This window comes from Aulonocara sp. 'chitande type north' Nkhata Bay, linkage group LG19 (genome assembly GCF_057382095.1).
Source record: "Aulonocara sp. 'chitande type north' Nkhata Bay isolate Kocher_YH1m ecotype deep benthic linkage group LG19, A_spYH_male_GT1.1, whole genome shotgun sequence".
NCBI lineage: Eukaryota > Metazoa > Chordata > Actinopteri > Cichliformes > Cichlidae > Aulonocara > Aulonocara sp. 'chitande type north' Nkhata Bay.
Window position 1 is genome coordinate 31478764 of NC_141362.1, and position 24221 is coordinate 31502984.

At 41.6% G+C, this 24221-nt stretch overlaps 1 protein-coding gene across 5 annotated transcripts in view; it reads left to right on the forward strand.

Annotated features, from left to right (window-relative positions):
• Nucleotides 1–23147, forward strand: part of fsip1 (fibrous sheath interacting protein 1) — a 29334-nt gene extending 6187 nt beyond the window's left edge. For 2 of the 5 annotated variants that reach the window (XM_086274709.1, XM_086274708.1), the window contains exons 8-10: nt 477–638; nt 14189–14341; nt 22893–23147. In XM_086274709.1, the coding sequence (XP_086130835.1) occupies nt 477–638; nt 14189–14341; nt 22893–22997 (420 nt within the window). In that variant the 3' untranslated portion in view covers nt 22998–23147. Of the gene's footprint in view, nt 1–476; nt 639–11512; nt 11613–14188; nt 14342–16108; nt 16824–22892 lie in introns of those variants that run through there. The other 3 variants (XM_086274710.1, XM_086274712.1, XM_086274713.1) reach the window with 3 other exon arrangements.
• The last annotated feature ends 1074 nt before the right edge of the window (nt 23148–24221 follow it).

Below are 24221 nucleotides of genomic sequence, written 5' to 3' on the forward strand. Positions count from 1 at the left end.
ATTACGGGTCTCAGCTTTTACATTTTTGCGTTGTGATGTGTTCCACCTACTTAATAGACCCCAATGTTTGCTGTTTTCTTTTGCCAGTTTTCCTCCGAACCTAGTGTTCAGAGGTTACAGCTGCGTTCTTTGGAGAGTTACGATCCTCTTTGGCATGATAGTCTTATTGCGAGATCTTATCTCACCGCCGCACTGTGATGAGCTCATCATCCACACATTGTTTCCCACGTGAGCCCCACTGGGATAGACAGTTACTCTGAGGAAGATGCATTTGTCAGAGTTTGGCAATCGAGCCATCCAGACAAAAATACCAGGACCTAAAGTTGTATCGCTCTCATGTTTTTCCTTTTTTTTTGTACTTTAATATTACAAAGTTGCTAAATAACTAAGTTGGCAGATAATGTTCATCAGTCTCTCATTTAGGTTGCCACATAATAAAGCAGGCTAACACGCATTGGACCTTGTGTTTCTTTCAGGAGACCATGTGGGCCGTGTCTGTCCCCACAGTCCAGGGTTACACCCCGGAGCCCTCTGACCTGGAGCAGCTGATTGACATTGACTCCAAAATTGGCCTTCTCCTTCCTGTGGAAGAATTTCACTCTGTGCACAGCTCATACACCAACGTAACCATGTCACAGGTAAGCCAGTGTAGTAGAGTTGTAAGGGCAATTGGGTTTATACTCTATACTAGACCTCGGAGATCTCACCCCCGTTCACCAGTGGTGGGAGATATTATTGTGCAAGTGCAGAGGCTTTGTCTCATGTTTCCATCCAATTTTCCACATTTCCATGTAAGGAGCATATTACAATGCTTTTCATGCAGTATTAGCTGCTGGCAGATTTTAATGCAAAAAGTTTTCTTACAAACACTACCAGTCAAAAGTTTGGACACAGCTTCTCATTTAAAGGTTTTTCTTTATTTTTATGACTATTTACATTGTAGATTCTCAATGAAGGGATCAAAACTATGAATGCAAAAACTATGAACTATGAACTAACTCAAAGCATGTTTTATATTTTAGATTCTTCTTAATAGCCACCCTTTGCTTTGATTACTGCTTTGCACACTCTTGCTTCATATATTTGATGTCTTCAGTGAGTATCTACAATGTAGAGAGTAGTAAAAATAAAGAAAAACAATTAAATGAGAAGGTGTGTCCAGACTTTTGACTGGTAGTGTATGTTCTTCCCATGTGAGTAAGGGGGACTTGTATGTGCTAAATATGGTATTTATACAGTTAGAATCAAATGCTACCTGCTAACCTTTACCTCTTAAATGCTGTACATTTTCTAAGTTTTGACTCTGACCTGTACATCACTACAACATCAAATATTCCATTTTTACCGATATTTATAACTGTAAAAAGAATTTTCCAGGCCTCAGTCCTCTATCCTGGCCCAATCCTAGACGTGAGCTCAGTGAGTTATCTCAGGACTTTATATCACTGTGTTTTCAAAGCCAGATGGCATGTGTGTAACCTGTCGGTGGAAAATGATGTTTTTTTGAAGTCAATGTTGAGAACCCAGGGTGCCATTTTCTACTATCACTACTGGATCTAGTCTAGGAAAAACTGCAAACCTTGAATCTCGGTGCTGGAACAACATGCGAAGTACGTATGATATGATGTCCAGAATGTTTATGGCGTCGATCTAATTATTTCACTCTCACACTGTAAGTGTAGTCAATCATATGTGGAAATGGCAGTTTAACCAAGTGTAGCATTTAAAGTTGAGTTGGATGCAGTAATTATTCCACGTCGGTTCATCTATGCACAGCATCTGTCCGGATGATAAACGGATCTATAACCTGGCTGAGTAGAGTGCCAGATGCATACCATCAAAAAAGGTGAAGTCTTTGGCAAAGGTGACACACTGCCTCTTCAAACACCACTGTTTTAAATGGCTAAACTGATACTTAGGTTGAACCATATTATCATTACTCATTACTGTCACTACTCAGTAATCTGGTACTATAAGTAATACCATTCAAAATAAGACGATCCTCTCTTGAGCAAGATTCTCCCCACATGATGTGAACTGGACTTCTGGCCAGTAGTATGAAATCGTGATAATAGTAGACAGCTGGATGTGTCACTTTGTGCAGCCTACTTTCCCTCCCTTCCCACCCCTTTAATCATCTCGCCTGCTCAAAAGAGATCCTGGAAAAGTAACCCCCCCCCCCTTATTCCATCCATCATCTGCTCTCCATTAGTGTTGAAATGGCTAATTCAGGCATTTCTTTTCAATTGATGTAAAATGTGAATTGAACAATGACACTCAGATTATGAAAAGCAAATAACCAGTTGAGCAAATGATAAACTTCAAAATGCAGCCCACAGGTGTGAAAAATCAAGTGTTTTCTAACCTCAGCTCGCTCCCGTCTTGCTGTTGTGGCGCAGATTAAAAAACAGCCATCCGCAACAATAAATCGCACCAGTGGCTGTAAATCCTTAAGGTGCTCATAAAAGGAAATACGCCTTTGTTTTCAACTTACCTTTCTTCTTAGGCAGCAGCTCCTGAGCTTCTAACCGAAACCATTCATGTAGCGTGGACCTGCTTGTTTGCCGACTCATTCCAGAGCCGACTGTAATGCACACGACGTTGATATATTAGTTTCAACAACACCGAAAGTGTTTTTTCCCCATTCGTATTAAGTCATGACCTAGATTTCCATGTTTTCCACTGTCTCTTCTTTTCTGGCTGTGTCAGATTGTCACGTTTTACATAGAAGAGGGAGTCATTCTCTCTCGAGCGTGCACTCCCTAATAAAGAATCCGAAGTCTTAAATCTGCGTGTTCCGAACTCTGCGGTGTTCTTTCCCAGTGAGTTGCGATTGATAATCCCTCTTTCATTCCTAGCCACCTTAATAGTAAATTCTCCCTGGCGACACAGCCTCTCTGTTGAGGCTATGAGGGCTGATGGAGTCTGGGAGGCCCGACACCAGCTGGGATGCTGCCACAGAGGAGAGTTGCTCCCCATTAGAATGTAATTTCAGACCTGGTGGAGGTAGAGGAGTGCCAACGTTGCTTTCCTCTTTCATTAGGCATTTCCTTTTCATATTAACACATCCAGCAATCTTTACTGCATACCGTATAAAGCCTACTGCGAGAGTAAACTACCTCATATATCGCAAATTATCTACTTGTACAATATTTGCACACGAGATTTTAATATCAATGCTTTGAGATTTGATATCACCGAACCTTTTCTGTGTCAGTCATTAGACTGTAATGACTGAATGGTACGCTATTAAGATATCCAAGCACATCGGTCCATAAAGCATAGGAAGATTGTTTTTTCAATGCACTGCATTCATCATTGCATTGCTACATGGTGAGTCATGGTGAGGCTTTAGTGGAAAAAGCAGTGTTTTCTTTGCCTCTGGTCATTTATGATGATAGGAAAAAGTTCAGGTAGCTACAAACCACTGAAGACCTGGAGTGAAAGGAAATAAAACACAACTTTAATCACTGTTTCCCTTGGACACTGTCAGTTTTGGGCTTATGACAGCACCGATCCCTTTGCATTCTTCACTCTGCTCCCCTTTTCTCAGGCTTCAGATGAAATAGCCTCGCTGTCATTAAAAACATCTGTTGGGTTGCAGAATTAATGTACAATACACCCTCCTACTGTATCACTGTGTGGTAATGCCTGCACCACCCACAGCTCGAAGCCAGCAGAGACGATTCTGTCATGAGAAGTAGCTGCTATTGGGTGTTCGGTGACATGGGTGTGTATGAGTTCTTTACATCAGAATTACATATGTCATCCTTTCAAATCTGGCTTTTTTTGAATGTCTGGTTGCAATAAAAATTAACATTTTATGCTGTCATGGTTTTCAGTCTTGGTTTTCAATCAGTGTCACAGTTTATGTGCTCTGAAAGCCCCAAAAGCTTCTTCTGTATTTGAAGTGCAAGTCCAGCTGTGTTTTTGTTGTGCACCGGTCAGCTATATTTTGATGTAAGAGCATGAGGTCACTTAGTCACACTGTGTGGTTGCTGATGAGTGCCCATAATTCTAACTGCAACAAATGTTAAGTGGGAGACCAGAGTGCTGGGCAGAAAACGCCCTTTTGACTAACAGTTTGCAAACGTATCTTATTCAGTTCATTCATATAATTAAAGCTGTGGTAAAGATTCGTTTATATATATATATAAATATATATACTGCTCAAAAATAGATAGAGAAACACTTTTCAGAGTATAGACTCACGTTTGTTCAACTTCTGAGATATTGATGTGGTCAGTTAATAAACAAGGCATTGTTGTTAATTAGTTTAAGCTGCTTTTGTGTTAATGAAACCCCCCAAAACAGGGATTGTTTTACAGACCACTGAATTTTTTTACTTCCTCATCTTTTCTGATTGTTTTTTCACTAGTTGTGTTTTGGGCTAGGGTCAGTGTCACTACTGGTAGCATGAGGTGATGTCTGGATCCTACAGAGGTTACACAGGTAGCTTAGCTCCTGCAGAATGTCACATCAGTATGTGCCATTGGCAGAAGGTTTGCTGTGTCTTCCAGCACCGTCTCAAGAGCATGGACGAGATTAAAGACAGTCACTTTAGGAGAGCTGGACAGGGCTGTAGAAGGTCTTTAATCCATCAGGAGGACCGGTATCTGATCCTTTGTGCAAGGAGGAAAAGGATGAGTACTGCCAGTACTGAGTACTGCTTCTAATGGGGCCCGTGCTCGCTGATCAGTACTGTAAAGCCTGATTGGAATATGAAGTAGAATACCACGTTTGGGATTTTTATAGATGAGAGCAGGTTCACCCTGACCACATGTGACAGATGTGAAAGAGTCTGGAAAAGTCATGGAGAACGTTACGCTGCCTGTAACATCGTTTAGTACGGCCGATTTGGTGGTGAGTTAGTGATCGTCTGGGATATCCATGCAGGGATGCACAGATCTCTACAGGCTAGGCAACGGCACCCGGAATTATTCTTTTTAATGTTTTTTTTTCAGCTCTTCGCTCACCCCACAGGGTGCTGAGGATGTGTGTGGATTTTTCCCCCTGTTTTAATGCCAGACTGCCATTAAAACAGGATGAAATCCTTTAACTGCCATCTCCAGCACTCCCACCTGTCTTTTTGTTAGTGTCTATAAATTATATACCATAGCAGGTCTCAGTGCCATGTTGGAAACCTTTCCTTTTGCTCCTGCTGCTATTCTTCTGTCACAAATGGCCTGGTAAATGGCCTGTATTTATATAGCGCTTTACTAGTCCCTAAGGACCCCAAAGCGCTTTACATATCCAGTCATCCACCCATTCACACACACATTCATACACTGGTGATGGCAGCTACATTGTAGCCACAGCCACCCTGGGGCGCACTGACAGAGGCGAGGCTGCCCACCACCAGTAGGCAACGGGTGAAGTGTCTCGCCCAAGGACACAACGACCGAGACTGTCCAAGCAGGGTCTCAAACCGGCAACCTTCCGATTACAAGGCAAACTCCCAACTCTTGAGCCACAATCACCCCTGAGACTCCACCTGCACGCACTCTCTTCTTCACCTCTCTTTTGCACCCTCTGTTGCTTTGAATGGTTGATCCCAGATATTTAATCTCATCCACCTTCACTACCTTTACTGCTTGAATCTTCGCTGGTGCACCCCTCATTCACACGCATATCATTCCTCTTCTCTCCAGAGCATACCTTCACCTCCCCAGGCTCTCTTCCTACCTGCTCCCTACCCTAGCAATTTCATATGTAAATAATGAAAATGGGGAGCGTCTTTTCATAGCTAAATAGAGTGGAAATCAATAATAAAAATAAACATACTTTCACACTGCTTTTTAAATCCAAAAAAAGAAGACATATGCACATTTCCGCCTATCTGTCGACTCATAGTTTGAATCTTCACAGAGATTTAAGCATCATGTAGTACACTTTTAAAACAAAAACATAACTATTAGGTGAAAAATATTGTGTAAAATAATAATAAAAAATATGTTTCTTGTTAATAGTGATGACAGTTGGAAAACAAAAAGGACGATGTATCCTCAGAAGTCAGGAAGAAACGGTCCTCCCTGGAATACGATGTCATGTCCCCGCTGAAATATGGAAGATATGCTAACTCGCAACAGAAAACAATGTGACAGTGTTTCCTTTTTAATCATTAACAGCAGTTGAACTTTGGTATTCATCACACTGGTAACCTTTCTTTCCTTTTTTTTGAATAGGTTTATGAAACATCTAATACGAGTTTTGGCTGGACAGCTGGTCAGAGCTGAGGTGTCAGTGTTGTCATGTGGCACGCCGGGTGTTGTTCACAAGGTTAACTTGGCTAAAAAGCACAGACTCCACACCCTTCCCCACCCTATAATTCCCGCGAGACCCAGTTTATTGTCTTCTTATAAACGCCTCTCCCGCTGGTGTTCTCCACACCAGCAGTTGTGTTAAGTGGTGTAGAGAGGTTTTTCCTTGTCATGGTTCAGATCTGACTGTTCCACTCATTATGGCCCTCGATGGTGGGTAACTTAGTCGCACAGACATCTGTTAACAATTAGCAAAGCTTTAAATATCTGCTGATCTCCTGTCTTTATGATCCAAATCACAACCTGCTATCCTTTGCATTTTAATACGCGGGGTAGAGCTAACCGTATTTTACGGAATAATTCCACATTTTGGAAAAAATATACTTAAATTGATATCATAAACTTCACAGGGTTGTATTGCCTTGTCAATTCTCACAGTCTTTCATTTTTATTATTGATATAAAAAAAGTCCACTCAATGTGTAATGTTAGCAGCTGAACTATAGGCCAGATATTGCCTGACAGTGCACAGCATTGATGGACAAGAAGTGCAAAAAGATGCTTGGATGCGTTTCTTCTCCAGATGCTTCTGATAAATATTGAAAGTGGCCTGCTTCTTAAGCTCTGTGTTCACATCGATCTCAACTGTGTCATTATTTGGAAGAGAGTTAAACTACCTTTTGTTAGCAAAGTGGGGCTGAGTGGAGACACTTTTATGAGCAGTGTCTCTTAATAGTAGAATCAGACTGTGAAGCATTTTCAATGGTTTAAAGGGATTGTGAATGCAAATGTTTCTTTAGTGACCTGAGGCAGTGAAATTTTCACACAGGTTATTGTTCTCTGATTATTCTCTGGATAATGCTGAGTTGTTGTGAACACACAGGTGGCGTGTGTGTGTGTTTTCTTTAAACCCGTTTCACATTTAACATCCTTTTTGGACTGCCAGGAGGTTATGATCTATGCAGCAGTGATTGCTACGGACCACCCTCAATACTAAAAGAGAAAGCAACTATAAAATCCAGATGACCCACAAGTGAATCTTCTAATACTTTAGGAATGCTCACCAATCACCGAGTTATCTACAGGGATCCAAAGTACTGATGGGAAAACATGACCTCAGGAGGGGAAAAATGACAGCTTGGATACAAACAAATTTTGTATCTGGGACATTTTTAAGATTGTGATATACAAACCCTGACACTGTTTCTTAGGGTGCAGATTTGTGGCATAACTTTACAGAGGAGGGAGGAGTGGTTTCAAGAGGTAAAAATACGCCTCTGTGCGTGGCGAGTGGTGCAAAAACATGCACATTTGTTTGCATTACCTTGCTTCCCTGAGTGTCAGCTCCTAATGGGTATTATATACAGGCTGTGTATACCATACAGCTGTGTTGCAGAATCTCTGATTGAGAAATTGACACATGACTGCAGGTCATAGCTGGGTAAGAACGAGAAAGAAACAGGGAAAAGTGAAAACGCTCTTCTATAGCTACTGAACAGCTTGCTCCTGAGCTCTCACAGGGAGTGCTCGTGGCAAGGCATGCGGACAGGCCTTGGCAGGTAGCCTGGGTCCACGTGGCACAGCTTGAGCTCCTTCTATGCTTCAGATTTAAAAAAAAAAAAGATTCAGTGTGAGTGAAAACAGAGAAACGCAGAGGAAAGAGAAGTGTGCTGTCCTGAACAACACCAGACATCTTTGCGTGAGTCAGCACGGCTGGCCTTCTTTTATCATCACAGCACGGCCCCTGTGCAGTGCATAGCCACAGGGCATTAACAAGTCAAACACAAGGGGGAGAATATTTTCCAATCAACAGGAATCAGTTTCTACAGCGTTACCAGGAGTCAAACTGAGCGGTCAGTAATCAACCTTCCAACAGAATCCCAAGTCATAGTGGAAAATATATTGGAGTTTTGTATGGGGCTTCTGTCAAACTGTGTTTTATTATAATGAAAAGTGTTTCTTGGATTTGGATGCGAATAACATTCTTTCAGAGTACTGAAGTCAACCACTAAGCACAGTCTGAAAAAAGCCCCGCAGCATATTGTAGATTTGAAACAAATAACTCAAGTTTTAAGGCTGGAAAGGACACCGATTATTGCAGGGCTATTGCAATTAACTGCAATCGATTGTTTAGTAGCTCAAAGTATAACAAAAGCAGGCTGTTTCCATTATATATGCAGCCTGTTTTCTTTAATGACCGAGTGACTTAATGTGACCAACAGGCACTTTTAATATAACAAAGACCCAGAGAATCAAGCCCAGTGAACCACTGCATGCTTGAACAAACTGCTGTTAGAAACGCTGGCCTGTGTTCACATCACATAATTGTTTTCCAAAGAAAAAACGTATTTTTCTTCTGTTTGCGTAACTCTTTGCAGTATATGTAGAAAAATATCCAGAAGTCGTCATTTTCCTGTGAACTTTGCTCGAGAGACCACACATCGTACCAATTACTTTATTTGGCATGTGTGGTAGCTTTTATGATTTTACTTTTGACACTTCCTTGGATTTCCTGCCTCGGAGCATGTGTCACTGTTTAGCTTGTCTTGAAAGTGTGAACAAGGTCATCAAGCTGTCGCATTGGTTTTGGTCAGGCTTAAGACTCTCCTCCTTAATATCTATAACGTACTACGAAGGAAGCTGAAGTAACCGCTGGGCTGGTATGTGCTATTACTACGTAATAACATATGCTCGTCACTGTAGGCTGCAGCAGAGCACTGATGCGTGATGACGACCGAAATATTTGTTTTGTTTTCATGAGATGCATCTGAGAATGAGACCGGTCTGCCAATCTTACTGGCTCCCTTTGCTATTAAAGCTAATATGATTGACGTTATTTAATAAAATGCTGCTTTAATGGGAACATCAGTATGTAGCACATTCAGTATTTCTGAGTGTTGGGCATCCAAGATTTTTTTTGAATTAATTTGAAGCAAAGCTTTTGGCACAAAAAGCCCCCCGCTATTTTTCTTGTTTTGTCACTTTGGACAACAGCGGATCATCCATCAAACGCTGCAGCTGGTTCACACTCAAACACCGTGACAATGTCTGGATGGAATGTAATGCTTCTAATAGAGATCATAAAGCTGATCACGGGATATTAAAAATCAATTAGTGAACGTGAAAAGCACGCCTGGTTTGAGTTATCTGAAAGTCATACAAGCAGCATAACCGTAATAACCGTGGTTACGCTTCTTATTTTATACTCTGGCAAGAAAAAAAGTATGTGAACTGTTAGGTAAAACAAGGGCAGCTTCTCAGTCGACACGATATCATGCATGAATGACTGTTTTTCTTTTCTTTTTAATAACATTTATTTTGAATTCAAGATGTTTCAGTTTGTGACACCAGAGCAAAGTTCGAAGCAGTAAATTCACATTTCAGCGATTGGCAGACCTACTTTTCTGTATAAAGCTAATTATGTTTGACATGTTTTTCATGCTCAAACGAGACATATCCAGGTTTTTGAGGCCTCCCAGCAATTCTGTGACCCAGATAGGTGATGTGATTATTGGAGATCTAGTACATCCTGTCAAGTAGTTACTCCAAAAAGGACAATTACCACATTTCTTTGTGTTGTTCAGATAAACACTACCTCACTCGCTCTTCCCTGTTCTTTTTGGAAGTCACTCTCAGTCACATACTGAGTTAAAGCTATCAAGCATTTAAGAAGAAGACGCACAAATGCGGCACAAAACAGTAGAGCAATAGCTGGAGTATGCTAAGGTCAATGCACAAATCCTTCATTCTCTTCCAAGAGGTGATTACTACCGTTTAACTGGCACAAGAGCAAATGGTAATTTACTGTTAATGCTTGCCAATGTCCTGCAAAATGAACTAAACTTGTTGTGCTCATTTATCATAAGTGCCTAATCTATTATATTTTTAGAAACATTGCTGGAAAAGTAAGGCAATTAATAGACTGTAATCCACTGACTCTTTGATGGAACACACATGAACCACATGTCAGCTTATTGCACACATTTTTCACATGTTCCTCATCAAAGCAACAATATACAGAGGTCAGTAAAGGTACTGTAAGGAATTTTTTGAGGTTGTTTAATAGAAAAAAGGTATCAAATACTCAGAAATATCCATTCATTAGTGTGTGATTACATTTTCCAACTAAGAGCGGACGAGATGGTCATTGCCTCTGCGCCTAATCGTGTTTTATGTATGTGGTTACATATATTGTACGCTTTGTAATCAAAATCACAAATGGCTCTTTTAAAATATATCTGTCCATTTAACATTTGTACACGTAAGATATTGTCATCTCTTTCTCATTATGTCTTTCTCCTCCACCAGTGCTCTACTCCCTCGTTTCCATCTCATCCTCGTCCTCCTCACATTCAGCGTCATCTTCTGAACTGAAATCAGGGCTGTGACACACAGAGTCGGGGATAAACATGCTTATTTATTCCTGATATTGTTGCAGTTAATTATTGTCAGCTGTTCGCCTCCAGACAGCTAAACAACAGCAGCTGGTTATAAGCTAATATCGTGCCAACTAATGTTAGGCTCAAGTATCCTAAAAATCCCACTTCCCACTTCGCACATCATATGAAAGTTTAAAGAAGTTACCTAACGCCAACTAACAGCAGGTAACAGTTGCAAAAAAGTTTAGGATATCTTCAACAACTCATCTCATTATTGCTGCCATTGGACAGAAGTGAGCTTGAATATTTACAGTCTCTTCCAGAGGAAATACAGGTGGACACCCAGCATATTGACAGCTGAGGTACACGGCTCAGTGATGGGTTGTACTCACTACAAATAAATGGTGGACAGAGTTGTTTGTCCTATAGTGGTCACTATAGTTAGGTTCATGCACTTAGGGGGAAACAGGATGGGAAAGAAAACAGAATTCAGTTGACTGCAATCTGCAACCTACTGACATCTAGTGGTGAGATTTTACACACTGGAACTTTAAAGTTTCCAGCAATATAAAAACTATTTTACTTGGCACTTCATTTTTTAGAATTACAACTGATGCTGTATGTCCAGATGGACCATGCGCGACCAACTCACGCTCATATTAATCAATATAATGAACCCTTACTGTAATTTCAGCATATGTATTATGAACAGAACATACAGTTAACACGAGGGGGAAATAAGCTACAGGTCCTAGAGCTGTTTTGATATCAAGGAACTGGAGTTTTTATTAACACTTAGTATTATTAATACTCACAGTGTGAAACAAACTACGTAAACATCCTAAATTATCTTCTATCATCTGTTTTCTGTTAGCTGTTACCATGAGAGAAGATCCTTGACCAATGGACAGATTAGAAGAGTTTAAAAGATAATCTTTTGTGTGGAGATGCCCATCCTATCTGTCAGAAGGTGAGAGGTAAAGTACACCCTAGACAGGTAACCAGCTCATCACAGGGACAACACAAGACAATGAGACACTCGTCATTCACGTCACATTCACACCTATAGCCATTTTAGATTACCAGCTGCCTTAAACATGTCTTTGGACTGCGGGAGAACAAGCAAGCTTCTCTCATAAAGGACACAGCAGATCAGGAGGTTCCACAAAACAGAACCTTCGTGCTGTGCCTTGAATACAAAGTAAGTATTTTATAGGGTGTTAATTTAGTCAGAGGGTGTTGGTTAAGTTTGAAAATCTGTAGCAAGTCACTTGAACTGGCCAGTAATGGCTTATTTTATTGTTAAACTTTCGCAGACAGTTTTGAAGTTTGCAGCCTGTATGGCAGCTGTGCCCTGCATGTTTGCAGTCCTATAGTAAAAAGTAGGACAGCTGTCGTTTCCAAATTAAATAAACTGTTTCTCCCAAAGATTTGGGCTTTTTTAGCAACATGCATTTAGTGGTGTGATGATGAGGGTAAAGCTAGACTTTAATTTTTATTTTTCCTGGTTGGAATGCTGTATCTCTCACTCTGGTGCGTGACAGGAGTCTGATCCCATCGTGGTCCTCGCTTTTGTAGTCTAGGATGACTGAGTCTGAACCGAAGGGCTCTAGTGACAACCACTTAAAAGAGACTTCAGATAGAAGCTGTCATTATTTCCTTATAAGGACACAGAGGGCACGGCTAGGTGAGGCCACACACACTTTGGAACATTCAGGAGATATTCGCTTTTGCCAAGTCTTGAGTATTAAAGTGCAGTCATATCACTAATTTCCAAAAAATCTGTGTAAATGCAATGCACAATATTAGCTGAATAGGCATGTCTGTTTGGCTTATTGACAAGGGAAGAGGCATTAATTCAGCTTTAGCGAGCACCCCCTCCTACCCCGGCTTAAACTAAGATTACATCCCACCATAAATGTGTCATAACAGATTTAGTAGCTCAGTGTTTAAGTTCATAATTTCTTCTGGGCCTCCCTGTCTTCACCAACCTACTATTTCGGTGTATGCGAGTCCCTATTGAGATGTCAACAATTTTATGAAATGTCCATCAATTTCAACGTTATTAGATCATACACACGCCCGCCTGCCATCCGGACTAACCGAGAGATTTTAACCACACGGCGCTGGACGAACACTGCAAAACAGTCGTGCGGTTGGCAACGTCCACACAGACCCAACAATTTTTGTTTTAAACCTAGCTGCATGCTTTTATGGAGAAGCTGTTTATTTTTAGAGGTTAAAACGCGACTCTAGCGGAGGTCACGTACCGGACAGTGTCTACAGCATTTTTCATGTTTGCATTATTACTTATGAAGGCGTAAGATAAGATAAGATAAGATAGAACTTTATTAATCCCTCGGGTGGGTTCCTCTGGGAAATTCGACTTCCAAAAAAAGCACAGCAACGACCGAAGTTACAGTTACAGAATTGTTATATATATACACACACACACACACACACACACACACACACACACACACACACACACACACACACATATATAAATACAGAGACAAATATAAATAAAATATACAAAGGGGATAAATAGAATAAATAGGAATAAAAAATAAAAATACAAGTGAATTGCACATTTCAAGTATTGAGGTCTATTGCACTGTTGACTATTTACAAAAGTATTGCACAAGGTATTGTACAGTGAGGTGCAGAGGCACTACAGCTTAGTTGTTCCCCCCTCCTTTGTCCTCCTGTTTCCCCTCCCTCTCCCCTCCAGGGAGGAGTTAAACAGTCTGATGGCGTGTGGGACAAAGGAGTTTTTAAGTCTGTTAGTTCTTGTCTTTGGGAGAAGCAACCTGTCACTGAACAGACTCTTCTGGTTGTTTATGGCCGTGTGCAGAGGATGCCCAGCATTGTTCATAATGTCCATCAGTTTCTTTAATGTCCTTTTCTCTGCCACTGTCACCAGAGTGTCCGGCTTCATGCCGACCACAGAGCTAGCCTTCCTGATCAGTTTCTCCAGCGGGCAGGGTCTCTTTTCTTTTTCTTTTTTTAAGTGCCAACTGTTTTTCAAATACTGATGCTGATGTAGGATGACAGACTTATGATTTACAAAGAATCTGACATATATTCAGTGGCTTTAAAGAGGCTCTCTTTCGGTCTCTGTGCACGATACAAAGAGAATGGCGCACGCTTTGGTCGGGAAAGACAGACCTCCCACTTATCAGCTATCTGTTGATAATCCTCCAAGCGTGACTCCTATTTCCTCCTGACCCATTTTCAGGGTTTGTTTTGGATGAGAGTGGGGTTCATGTGTCAGTGCACGTGGATGCCACAAACGGGTGATTTATGTTTGACCCCTGTTTGGACTTTTTCAGGTCTTTGTAATGAGTTCCGGGTTTTACTCCTCGTCTGTAGGAGTATGGAAAGCTTTCACAGGAATTAATTGTGGTGAACTGCTATGTGCTTTTATCACCATTTAAATGCTTCCAAGTGACAGCCAGAAGCCACGAGCACAACTCTAGGAGAGCACCCACGGGAGATGAGGTGTTTCTTCCCCCCGTGAGAACCTCTCGTGTCTGTTGTGTATCAGGGCCTTGGCTCGGAGGTTAGTTGGAAGTGCGATGGGGACCCGCAGCCAGGAGAGAAGGTCCTGCAGGATATAAAGGAGAGGAGAGGGCAGGAGAGGCGGCTCCAAGAGATCCAACGGCAGCTGGAGCTCCTGGGTCAAAGCCAAGAGATGACTGTGAGTTCAAAGCAGCTACACACTCACGAGAAAACACATGCTCATGCGCACCCAAATACTTGCATACACACAATATGACTGTGTTGTGTGCATTATAATGCTCCACAGCGTTCATCTGTAGACACGTGTGTAACAAATTATTACAAGCATACAGCTCATTCTCTGTCATTCTTAGAGTGAGAAGATGAAATCACATGCAACATTCGTGTCTCTGCAGACCCATAATTTTTCCTCTTTTTCCCTCATTTCACTTCTCTCTCTTTTCAGTTTACAGTCTCATGTCTGGTTTATACCGATGAGCTAAAGTTCGCCCTCTGCTTCTCTTGATGCATGGTTTTGATCAGAAGGCCAGGATGGTCATTTTCTCCACTGATAGCCTTTTTGTCCTCCTCCACGTTTAATTGCTTTCTCGCGATCTTTGCCAAGATTCAGTGTCTTCGCTCCACAGTGTTCCCTAGAAACCATTGAGCACCGTCTGATCTTAGGAGTCTGCAGAGTTACAACCAGAGGACTGTCACTAAAGGCACAATGCAAGAATGTTCCAAGAACAAAGGTGGACGGGCCTGATTTCTGCTCTCTCTGGCTCTTATGACTTTAAATTTTCTGTTAGATAAAAGGAAAACATCAGGGTTAATACATTTATTTGTTAGACTTTGTTGGTGTTAAAAGGGAAGCTCCTGCTGCTGTTTATGGAATTCTTTTCATCAGTTCTCACACTGATGAATCACAGCGTGATGTATATTCAGTATGCCTAATTCAAACATAAAAGATGGGCATTTCTCTGACAAATAGTGAGGTAATAAAACCACCGAGCGGCAGCCACACCCTTACATCACACGGCATCACGCCATGCAACTGAGGCCTATTCCTGGCCTAATTAAGGAGAGACAAGTGGAATTTTGTTGCTAATTAAGCCGAGCTCCATTCGAGGAAAACCGTTCTTTCATCGTGATTCCAAAACATCAAACCCACCAGTCCCTTAACTACTGGTGCTGCAACACACTCTTTGCGTTTGACCATGTGTCACTGCATTTTTATATAGTGTGACTAAATGAGTGAACCCAGCGAGTGACTTCAATGTAAACAGCAGCCTCACGGTGTATATATTTTTAGTGCCACGGGCCTTGTTTTGTGGCTAGAAAAAGATTTATTTGTACAGATTTTGTCTGGGAGGGCATACTTAACCAGTCTCACACAGCTGCAGTATACTCATAAAGTTGATTTGTATAACATACATAACTCAGAGACTCTCACAAGACTTTTGGGCCTCCACGTTGGGTGACAGCCGTCCCCAGAGGGATAATGTTATGCATATATCCCAAGATCCCATTCTTGTGAAGACAGAATGCCGTGAATGCCTTCGGGACAAATATTCACTTGAGCACTGTAATGATTTCAATAGATCTGTGTGTATACTCATGTATATATCTTTCTACGTAGCACTCATAATTCTTATTCTCATGTATATATCTCATGTATATCTCATGCACATATCTTTCTTTCTACATAGCACTTTAATTCTTATTGTCTGCACTGAAGCACCGCAGCAATTTCCTAATGTTGTAAACCTCAACATCTGGCAATAAACCCATTCTGATTCTGATTCTGATTCTGAAGCCATAGAACCAAAGGCTGTATTTCCAGTTACACTGACTGTCTGCTAGCTATGCAGTGTTTCTGTGTAGTTTTCTATTGGATTAAAAGTGTGATAAGAAGAAATTTATCCATCCATACATCCATCTGTTTTCTTCTGCTTATCCAATTCAGGGTTGTGGGTGAGACTGGAGTCTAAACCAGCAGCCATACATCCTGGACAGGTGGCCAATTTCTCACAGGGCCAGCACAGAAACAGACAACCATTTACATTTATAGCAAAGGAATCACCAGTTAACCTAAACCCTCTAACCTCAACTAACCTCTTCCTCTAACCTGGGGAGAGCCCACACAGACACGGGGAGAGCATGCAATCCAAACAGAAAGGCTTTGACCTTCTTGCTGTGAGGCAACCACTACGCTTCTTACCTTGTTGGTGCAAAAATATTATTTTATGCCTGTCGAACTGTGTTATCTTTGGCATTTTTCATAGACTCGACTAAGGAAAGGAGAACAAATAATATGCTTTTGCAACAGGTTGCTAGTAACAAAGTGCCTAAAGATACAAATGGGTTTCTCTGTTATGTGTAAACACAACAGTGGTTCATCCCTTGGGTCGAGTGCCTTTTTTATGCTTGAGTGATTCATATGTCAGTGTTAAGTGGCTTAAAAAACATGTATGTAAAAAAAGTAAAATGGTACAAGGACTGGACTGAAAATGAGAGAAGAAAAGAAAAACTTCAGAGAGTCTGGTGAACCACTGCTTAAGAGCACTTTTAAAAAAAAATTCCTTGTCATGGTCCTGGGCCATGTGGGCCCAGTATTCTTAGTTTCTTGTATTTTTGTATTTCGTTCCTTATTTAGGTCATGTTTCCTGAGTTGTCCTGTTATGTTGTTCCTTATTTGACTTCTCCTTGTGACTTTTATCCCCTGTGTGCCCCTCTATGTATCTGTGAGCCCTCATCTCCCCTCCTTGTGTTTCATTCCATGTTTCCCCAGCCCACTATGCCAGTGCTCTCTCTCTCCTCCTGTTTGCACCTCTGTGTACTTCCTGTTTTACTTTGACAGTCTCCCGTCAGTGTTGTTTACTCCTGCCTTGTCTTGTTATGTTTATATGTGTCAGCTGTGTTCCCATGTGTGGCCACTTCCCCTGATCATCCCTCTTGTGTATTTAGTCTCTGTGTTTCATGTAGTCTGTGTCGCGTCGTCTGTGTTTCCGTATCTCCAGCCATAGCTTTTCCTTAGTTTATGTCCAGTTTAGGTTTCTGTTTGAACTATTACTCTTATGCTGCCCTCACTCTGTTTTGTTCCTTTCATCAGCCAGAATAAAAGGCTCGCTTTTGTTTAACTCCACTCCTGCATCCTCGCTTGTGTTCGCTCCTGGGTCCACCACACACATTTCCGCACGGTCTGCCTCCGCAGACCGTGACATTCCTGTTATTGAGTTTGACCAAATTCAAGTGTGTGATTAAAGGAGAAGTTAGGAAGGTGAAGTATTAGGTTTTTCGTAGCTATTTATTTAAACATGCTTGAAATACGGTAAAACAAAGATATCTTAAAATAGCAGATTTGACGAGGTTAACAAGCCTATTTTTCTGAAGAAACTGTGTGATGCTCGACAGTTGATCTGGTGCTCGTTTTCCTGCAGCCTGTTTTGGCTGCCTTCCTAAATCTACAGCAAAAGGAAGGACAATCTCAGCATTTACTGTAAAACAGGATAGTTCCAGCCCAACGGTCTTGTTTTAATCAGGCCAACACTATCAGTCATACTTCCTCACTTACAGCAGTTTGTTATTACCTCATTATTTCTAGCATTTATCGGAACAGCAGTCTAGGTTAAAAAAAAAATTATAAATTGACTTATCTGGATCTGAATCTCAAAATCAATTATCTGTCTCTATGCATGCTTCACCACTTTCCTCGCTTCACTGCATCCACAGCTGATGGCTGTTAGCTGCTAGCTTATCTCCCTCATCGGCTCTGCTTTGTCACCGTATGATCTTTGGAAAGGGCTCAATTTGAGAAAAGTCTCTTCCCCACTGGTCTCAGGTTTTTCAGTGTCACTATGATCTCTCCTATCTCCTGTACATGCTCTATAACTCAACTTCAAATATACAAATTCAAATTTAGGAGGTGACACCGCTTTTGGATATATTTGCGGAAACAGCTCCTAAGCTTCAAGCCTCGGGACAGACCATGGCAGACGCTGTTTGAAATATGGATGCAATATAGGTTTAATGACACGGGGCACGTCTGAGCCTGCCTAGCCTCCTAAATATTGAAGTTATGATTGGTGATTAAGTAATTTTGAACTTTTACAACGTGTCATTTGGGAGGATATGTAATATGTTAGCAAGCTCAGAAACTGAAAGATACTTTTAGCAGCAGCTCTCATGTGCACAGAGATGTTTGTCCCACATTAAACATAGGAACATTGTCTAGCTAGCGTTAGCCGTCTCAGGCAGTCAGCACTCCTGACCGCTGCACTTTAACCTGTGATTCAAACTATGGAAGTATACAGTAAAGAAAAGCCAGAGTCTTTTTTTCCCAATTACACAGTGTCATTGTTAAGTATGCAATCCAAAGCTCTCAACTTTAAATCTGTCAGATTTGAACCTTTTGCTGCTGCAACCTCTTCTGCTTCTGTTCAGGCTCTGCAAAGGAGACTAGGATGAACAAAACAATTGACACATGGCTCTTAGAGTTAAAACCAAAGACTATTTTATGTTGATATAGCTGTTAGAGTTGAAGCAGAGGCTCTTTGGGTATTTAGGAGAGTTACTATGCATTTAAAAAAAATGTTAAAATATATATTATCTGCTATTTGACATGACATATAATGTTGGTGCTATGCTACTGTATAGCAGAATGGGAGTGCAATAATTAAGTTATTGCACTCCCATTCATTCTAAGTTCTTCTTTCTCCCGGAGGAGTAACGTCTGGGTCTGTGGACTATAGAGCTCAGGTATGCAACTGAAGTCGGTGACCCTGAAAGCTGAGTGCTCAAACCTGGTCTTGCATCCTGTGTGTACGAAGCGCAGGATGAGCTGTGGTAGAGGTGGTAGTCCTCTGCAGAATGTAGCTGGAGGGCTCCACATCTCTGTCTTTGCCAGGTTTATCTCCCTGTGGAAAGCTGATCATGCTCTGAGAGTGGCGGAGAGTTCTGATCTTTCAGGTCAAGAAGTTCACTCGCCTTGCCATTGTTTGCTGGTGGAAGAACTGGATTCACTTTAAAATAAAAACTATTTAATGACCCCGGTGACAATAAAACAGAAACTGTCAAAGGCCTGTAACTTGACAAACTCAAGATTTTCCACTTCCACCTTGGATTTCACATGTTTATTACAGAGAATCATGGTTGGGATTGCCAGCTTAAGGCTTTGCAGCATACACAGCTCTTCTCTTCACTGTAGATTGCGTATGTGAGATGCTTGTATGTACGCGACCCAAAGCCACCCAGAAATAAAGTTTTTATCTATTCCTGCTTACTCATTCACTTCCCTTCAGAATCGCTCTGATAGTGAATTCTGCGTTCATGAGCTGTCATGTAAGCCCAGCATTGTTGTTCCTGTCTCACTGATAACCCAGTGGAACAAGGAGATGCTCCCTGGAAGCACCTTAATCAATTTTATCAAACATTTTCTTTGGAAAGCTTTCCTGTAATCCCAGCAGTTTTCTGTGCTGTTTACCAAAATTCATGTGTTCCCTGCTGCTAGGAAACCGAAACCTTCCACCAAGAAGAAATGAAGGACCTTTTTTTTTTTTTTGCCTGTCCCATTTGGTTCTTTAGTCGTCAGAATTGTTGTCTGAAGACCAACAAGGATACCCAATGGATTTATTTTGCCAAATGGATCATTGTGGCATTGCCGTATTGGTCCATTTGATCGACCTTTGTTTTTATTATTTATTTTATTTTATTTTCAGATGTTACAGACGGGACAGACATGAGTGAGGGATAGGAAAGGGAGAGAGAAAGATGAAGGAAAAGAAAAACAGAAGGGGAGAGGGACAGTGAGAAGGGGGGGGGGGGGGGGGGGAGAATCTCCTGGATCAGCTGTTGAGAGAAAAAGAAGAGAAACAAGCAAAAAAAACCAAAGCAACATATTAAACACAACACCATCACATTAATCGAGCTAAGTGTAAACAGCAGTAAATACTAAATATTCAATGTTGTGCAGCACGCAGGACCGACAGCGCACAATGTGCTTTGAATTAGCAGCCAAGAAAGGTGTAATTTAAGTCTACGAACAGTGAACACCCGTGTGAAGGACCTTAAATGGCTGTGTAACAGCACGAAAGCACATATCAGTCACCCACAGACACCCCTGGCCTCCTCAAGTACCGAGGTCATCGGAGGTCAACCACTTTTAAAGAGTTGTAGCATTTTGTCAAAGCAGTAGAAAGAACCTTCTTTCTTCCTTCTTTCCTTTCCTCTCCTCTCTGTTGGAAAGTCTAACCTGTTCCCATCTCCAAGACGGCTGGTATCAGTTAGAGGCATTTCAGACCATTAAGACTCCAGCCAGTGGGGCACTTTTTATTGCCCCATTCATGTACACAGAAAAGAATGACAAGCCTCTAATTGACTTGTAATTTTTTTTCTTCTGCCATTTGTCTCAAGTTGCAGGAATTACTCACTTACGTTCAGAAAAATGTACGTCTCCTTTCCTTAACAAACTTTTTCTGTGGCCGAGGTGTCAGTTGTTACATAAGAATATATATAAAGAATAGCTAAGCGGCTGTAGAATGGATAGACATTTATTTAAACTCTATATTTTTGTGCATACTCTATATTTATTTACGTTTTTTGTTTGTTTGTTTTTTTCGAACTTGCTCTTTTATTGTTTCATTTGCGCCATGTAGAAGCAGAGGTCAAGTCCACAGCTACATGAATGTTGAAGGGTCAAGATAATGAACCGCTCCAGGGGGGCACTGTGGGGCGTTTGTGTCTGTGGTGCCTGTGTGCTCCTGTCTATTGGTAAATGATGACATGTCTGGATAATTGTGAGTGTAAAGATGAATAACACCACCCAACCTGCAATGACCTAAAGGGTATGATTACATTCTGGAGGACTTTGAACATGGACGGGATTGTGTGGTAATGTCTTGTCAGCCCACTGACAATGGGGTGGAGCGTTTCAGTGGGTGGTCAGGTCAGCATATGACCGGTGAATGGTACTAGCTAAAGGGGGTAGATGAGACACGGGAATTACTCTGTGCGGTGTGAGGAAGAGGTGAAAAGAATTGCATTGCTTAATATCTTCTTAGGTCACTGTTGTTGCTTTTGGTTTCTAAAATCTATTGTTTTGGACGTCAGTCAGGCATTATGACCACCTGTATAATGTTGTGCTTGTCCCCCTTTTGCTGCCAAAACAGCCCTGACCTGTCGAGGCATGGACTGCACTAGACCCCTGAAGGTGTGCTGTGGTATCTGGCACCAAGATGTTAGCACTTTAAGTCCTGTAAGTTGCAAGGTGGGGTCTCCATTGATTGCGCTTCTTATACCAGCCCATCACACGGATGCTCAATTGGATTGAGATTTGGGGAATTTGGAGGCCAAATCAACACCATAGACTCATTGTTGTGCACCCTGTGGCAGGGTGTATGATCCTGCTGAAAGAGGCCACAGCTATCAGGGTTTCCATGAAAGTGTGTACATGGTCTGCTTAGGTAGGTAGTCCGTGTTAAAGTAACATCTAGATGGACTTTGTCCAAAGCATTGGGGGTTTTGGCAGTCGTAATGTGTCTGGGACTCTTTCTATCAGAGCCTGTATTACATTTTTGGCAATGTGAGCACCTTATGCCTTCATCAGTGAGCCTTGGCCACCCATGACACTACGGTTCCTTCCTCGGACCACCCTACAAAGAGCTGCAGTTTTGGAGATGCCGTCTAACCATCACAATTTAGTCCATGTTAAAGTCATTCAAATCCTCACACTTGCCCATTTTTCTGCTTCTAGCACACTAACTTTGAGGACAACATGTTCACTTACTCCCTAAAATGTCAGTGTTGTATTGTTTTGCTGATCAAAAGTAGGAGGGGGAAAGATCAGTTAATACTAACTAAAGACTGTGATTGAGATTAGGGACAGAATATCTGGATCGCATCCTTACTTCAAGGCCAGGGACATTCATTTCACTTAGGGCTGACAGCTAAAAACACGAGCGCAGAGAGAATGATGACAGCGATTTCTGTTCAACTCAGAGATTTAACGTTGTCTCTTCTTGACACTTTCTTGGCACGGTGCTCGTGTCACGGAAGGTAATGAGTCGATAATATTGGAACAAATTGACTGTTGAGTTGCAGCTGTTTAAACAAAGTGCAGAGTCCTTACACCGTGAACTTGCGCTTGTCTATGAGCACACGTGCGTAGGTAAATTAGTTACGGTCGCCAGGAATTCAGACTTTGCATATAGCGCCAAATGACGCGTCATTCCCAGGAATAGATTTTGATGTTTATTTAACTTTCAAGCCCTTTTCCTCATAACCTAGTTTTCTTTCATCCTTGAACTCACTCGCTGTCCCAGGCTGCCTGTGAGGAGTCTGGCTTATGCGTAGAAAAACAAAACTAGCATCCAAGTGGAAGTGTTTTTCCCACACACCTTCCAACAAAGCAGAGCGGTGCAGTACATTATTATGAAGTGCCACTGTTGTGTGAGGTCATGTATTAATACAGCACTTTGTCTGGACTTGTCAGAAACTAAGCTTTAGACCCAGTAAAATTTGTTTGGAAGAAATGCAGGAATGATGTCAGCAGTTGGTCACTTTTTATAATATTCGGCAGATGTGACCTGGAAACAGTTACATATCTACACATCCGCACCGTAGGCCTGCATGTGGAACGAATCTGCAAATACACACATATTGTTGTGTCTGTTTAATTGATTTTGAAACTCTAAATTCACACAAGCATCACTGAAATCTTACATCAGTTGGTGGGTTTTGTTTTTTTTTTGCAGAATGAGTCTCCGGACCTGACGGACGAACAGTTACTTTGCCTGATGGATGGATGTGAGCTGGCAAAAAGTTGGAGCCAGGACCTTGAAATGAATGACTCAACATAAAGACCTGAAAAAATGATTTGACTGCTACCAGACGGGATCATTTCTGGGACTTATTAATGATTTTATGTGGTTAGACTTTGGCATTAGATCTCTGATGATAGAACAGTCTCTTCATTTATAGACTTACAAAATTAAAGCTACCTAGGGGAAGTCGTGTGCGCCTGTTTGTGATATTAAGACATCCCTGGCCTGTGAGGATGAGGACGCTGGGCTTCTGGGGTGTCTTGAAATGACACTTCTAAGGTTTGGGCTTGTTGCAGCAGAACACATGGATGCTTGATGGGATTAAGTGCAGGGAGTTTGAAGATCGGGTCAATGCCTTGGGCTCTTGGTCATATTCCTTGATGTGTTCTCGAGCATTGTTTTGCATTGTTGCAGGGTGCACTGTCCTGCTGGCGCAAGGTGGTGCCGACCATCAGTGCAAGTTTCCACGAAAAGTGGGATACCTTTCATGGAAAATCCAGAGATTTTAAATGTTGTCTTGTAATGAAGTCTTCAATGATATCCACATCTCCTGTCCATTGTTTTAATATTGCAGCTGATCAGTGTATAGCAGCATAAACTGATGGATATTTTATATTCAATGTGTTAAAAGTGGAAAAATTATAGTCATCAAATTTGGTTACTTTAGGATGGGAACTGTTTTGTTTTTTTTGTTTGGGTTTTTTTAATCCTAATTGGTCTGCATGTTTTGAACATGTAGCTCGATTATAACACTGCTTCTATTTGTGTTTATATGTCTGCATGAGGAAACAGAGCAGCAGGGCCATGCTTTCTATTAACCAAAGTATCATAGATCAGAACAGAAAATTGCTGTCATTAAATCTAATAACCGGGTGCTGTAGCCGCAGAATGTTCTAATGCACACATAAACATCAGCTTATAGCAGCGTGTCTGTGGGGGTGAACTCTGAGCGCTGCCGTGCATTAAAGCTTTTTCCGACAAAATATAGAACGTCTGTGTTAGTAATGTGTGGTCAGACATCCAGCGTTGCTGCTAATGAGAAGGGAGGATGTGTGCTCTACGGTGGTGATAGTCGGCTGTAGCTCAGCTCCAAGCATTCCGCTCATTCCTGGCTCTGTAGGTGATCTCCTCCAGAGCGGATGGGTTAGCGAGATCCTCTGAAATGGGACCCTGTGTGACCTCTTTCGAGCTCAGTTGTCATTTACATAAGTGGTTCACCCTGACAAAAGATTGGCAGCTTTAAGAATGACGAGTTTTGGT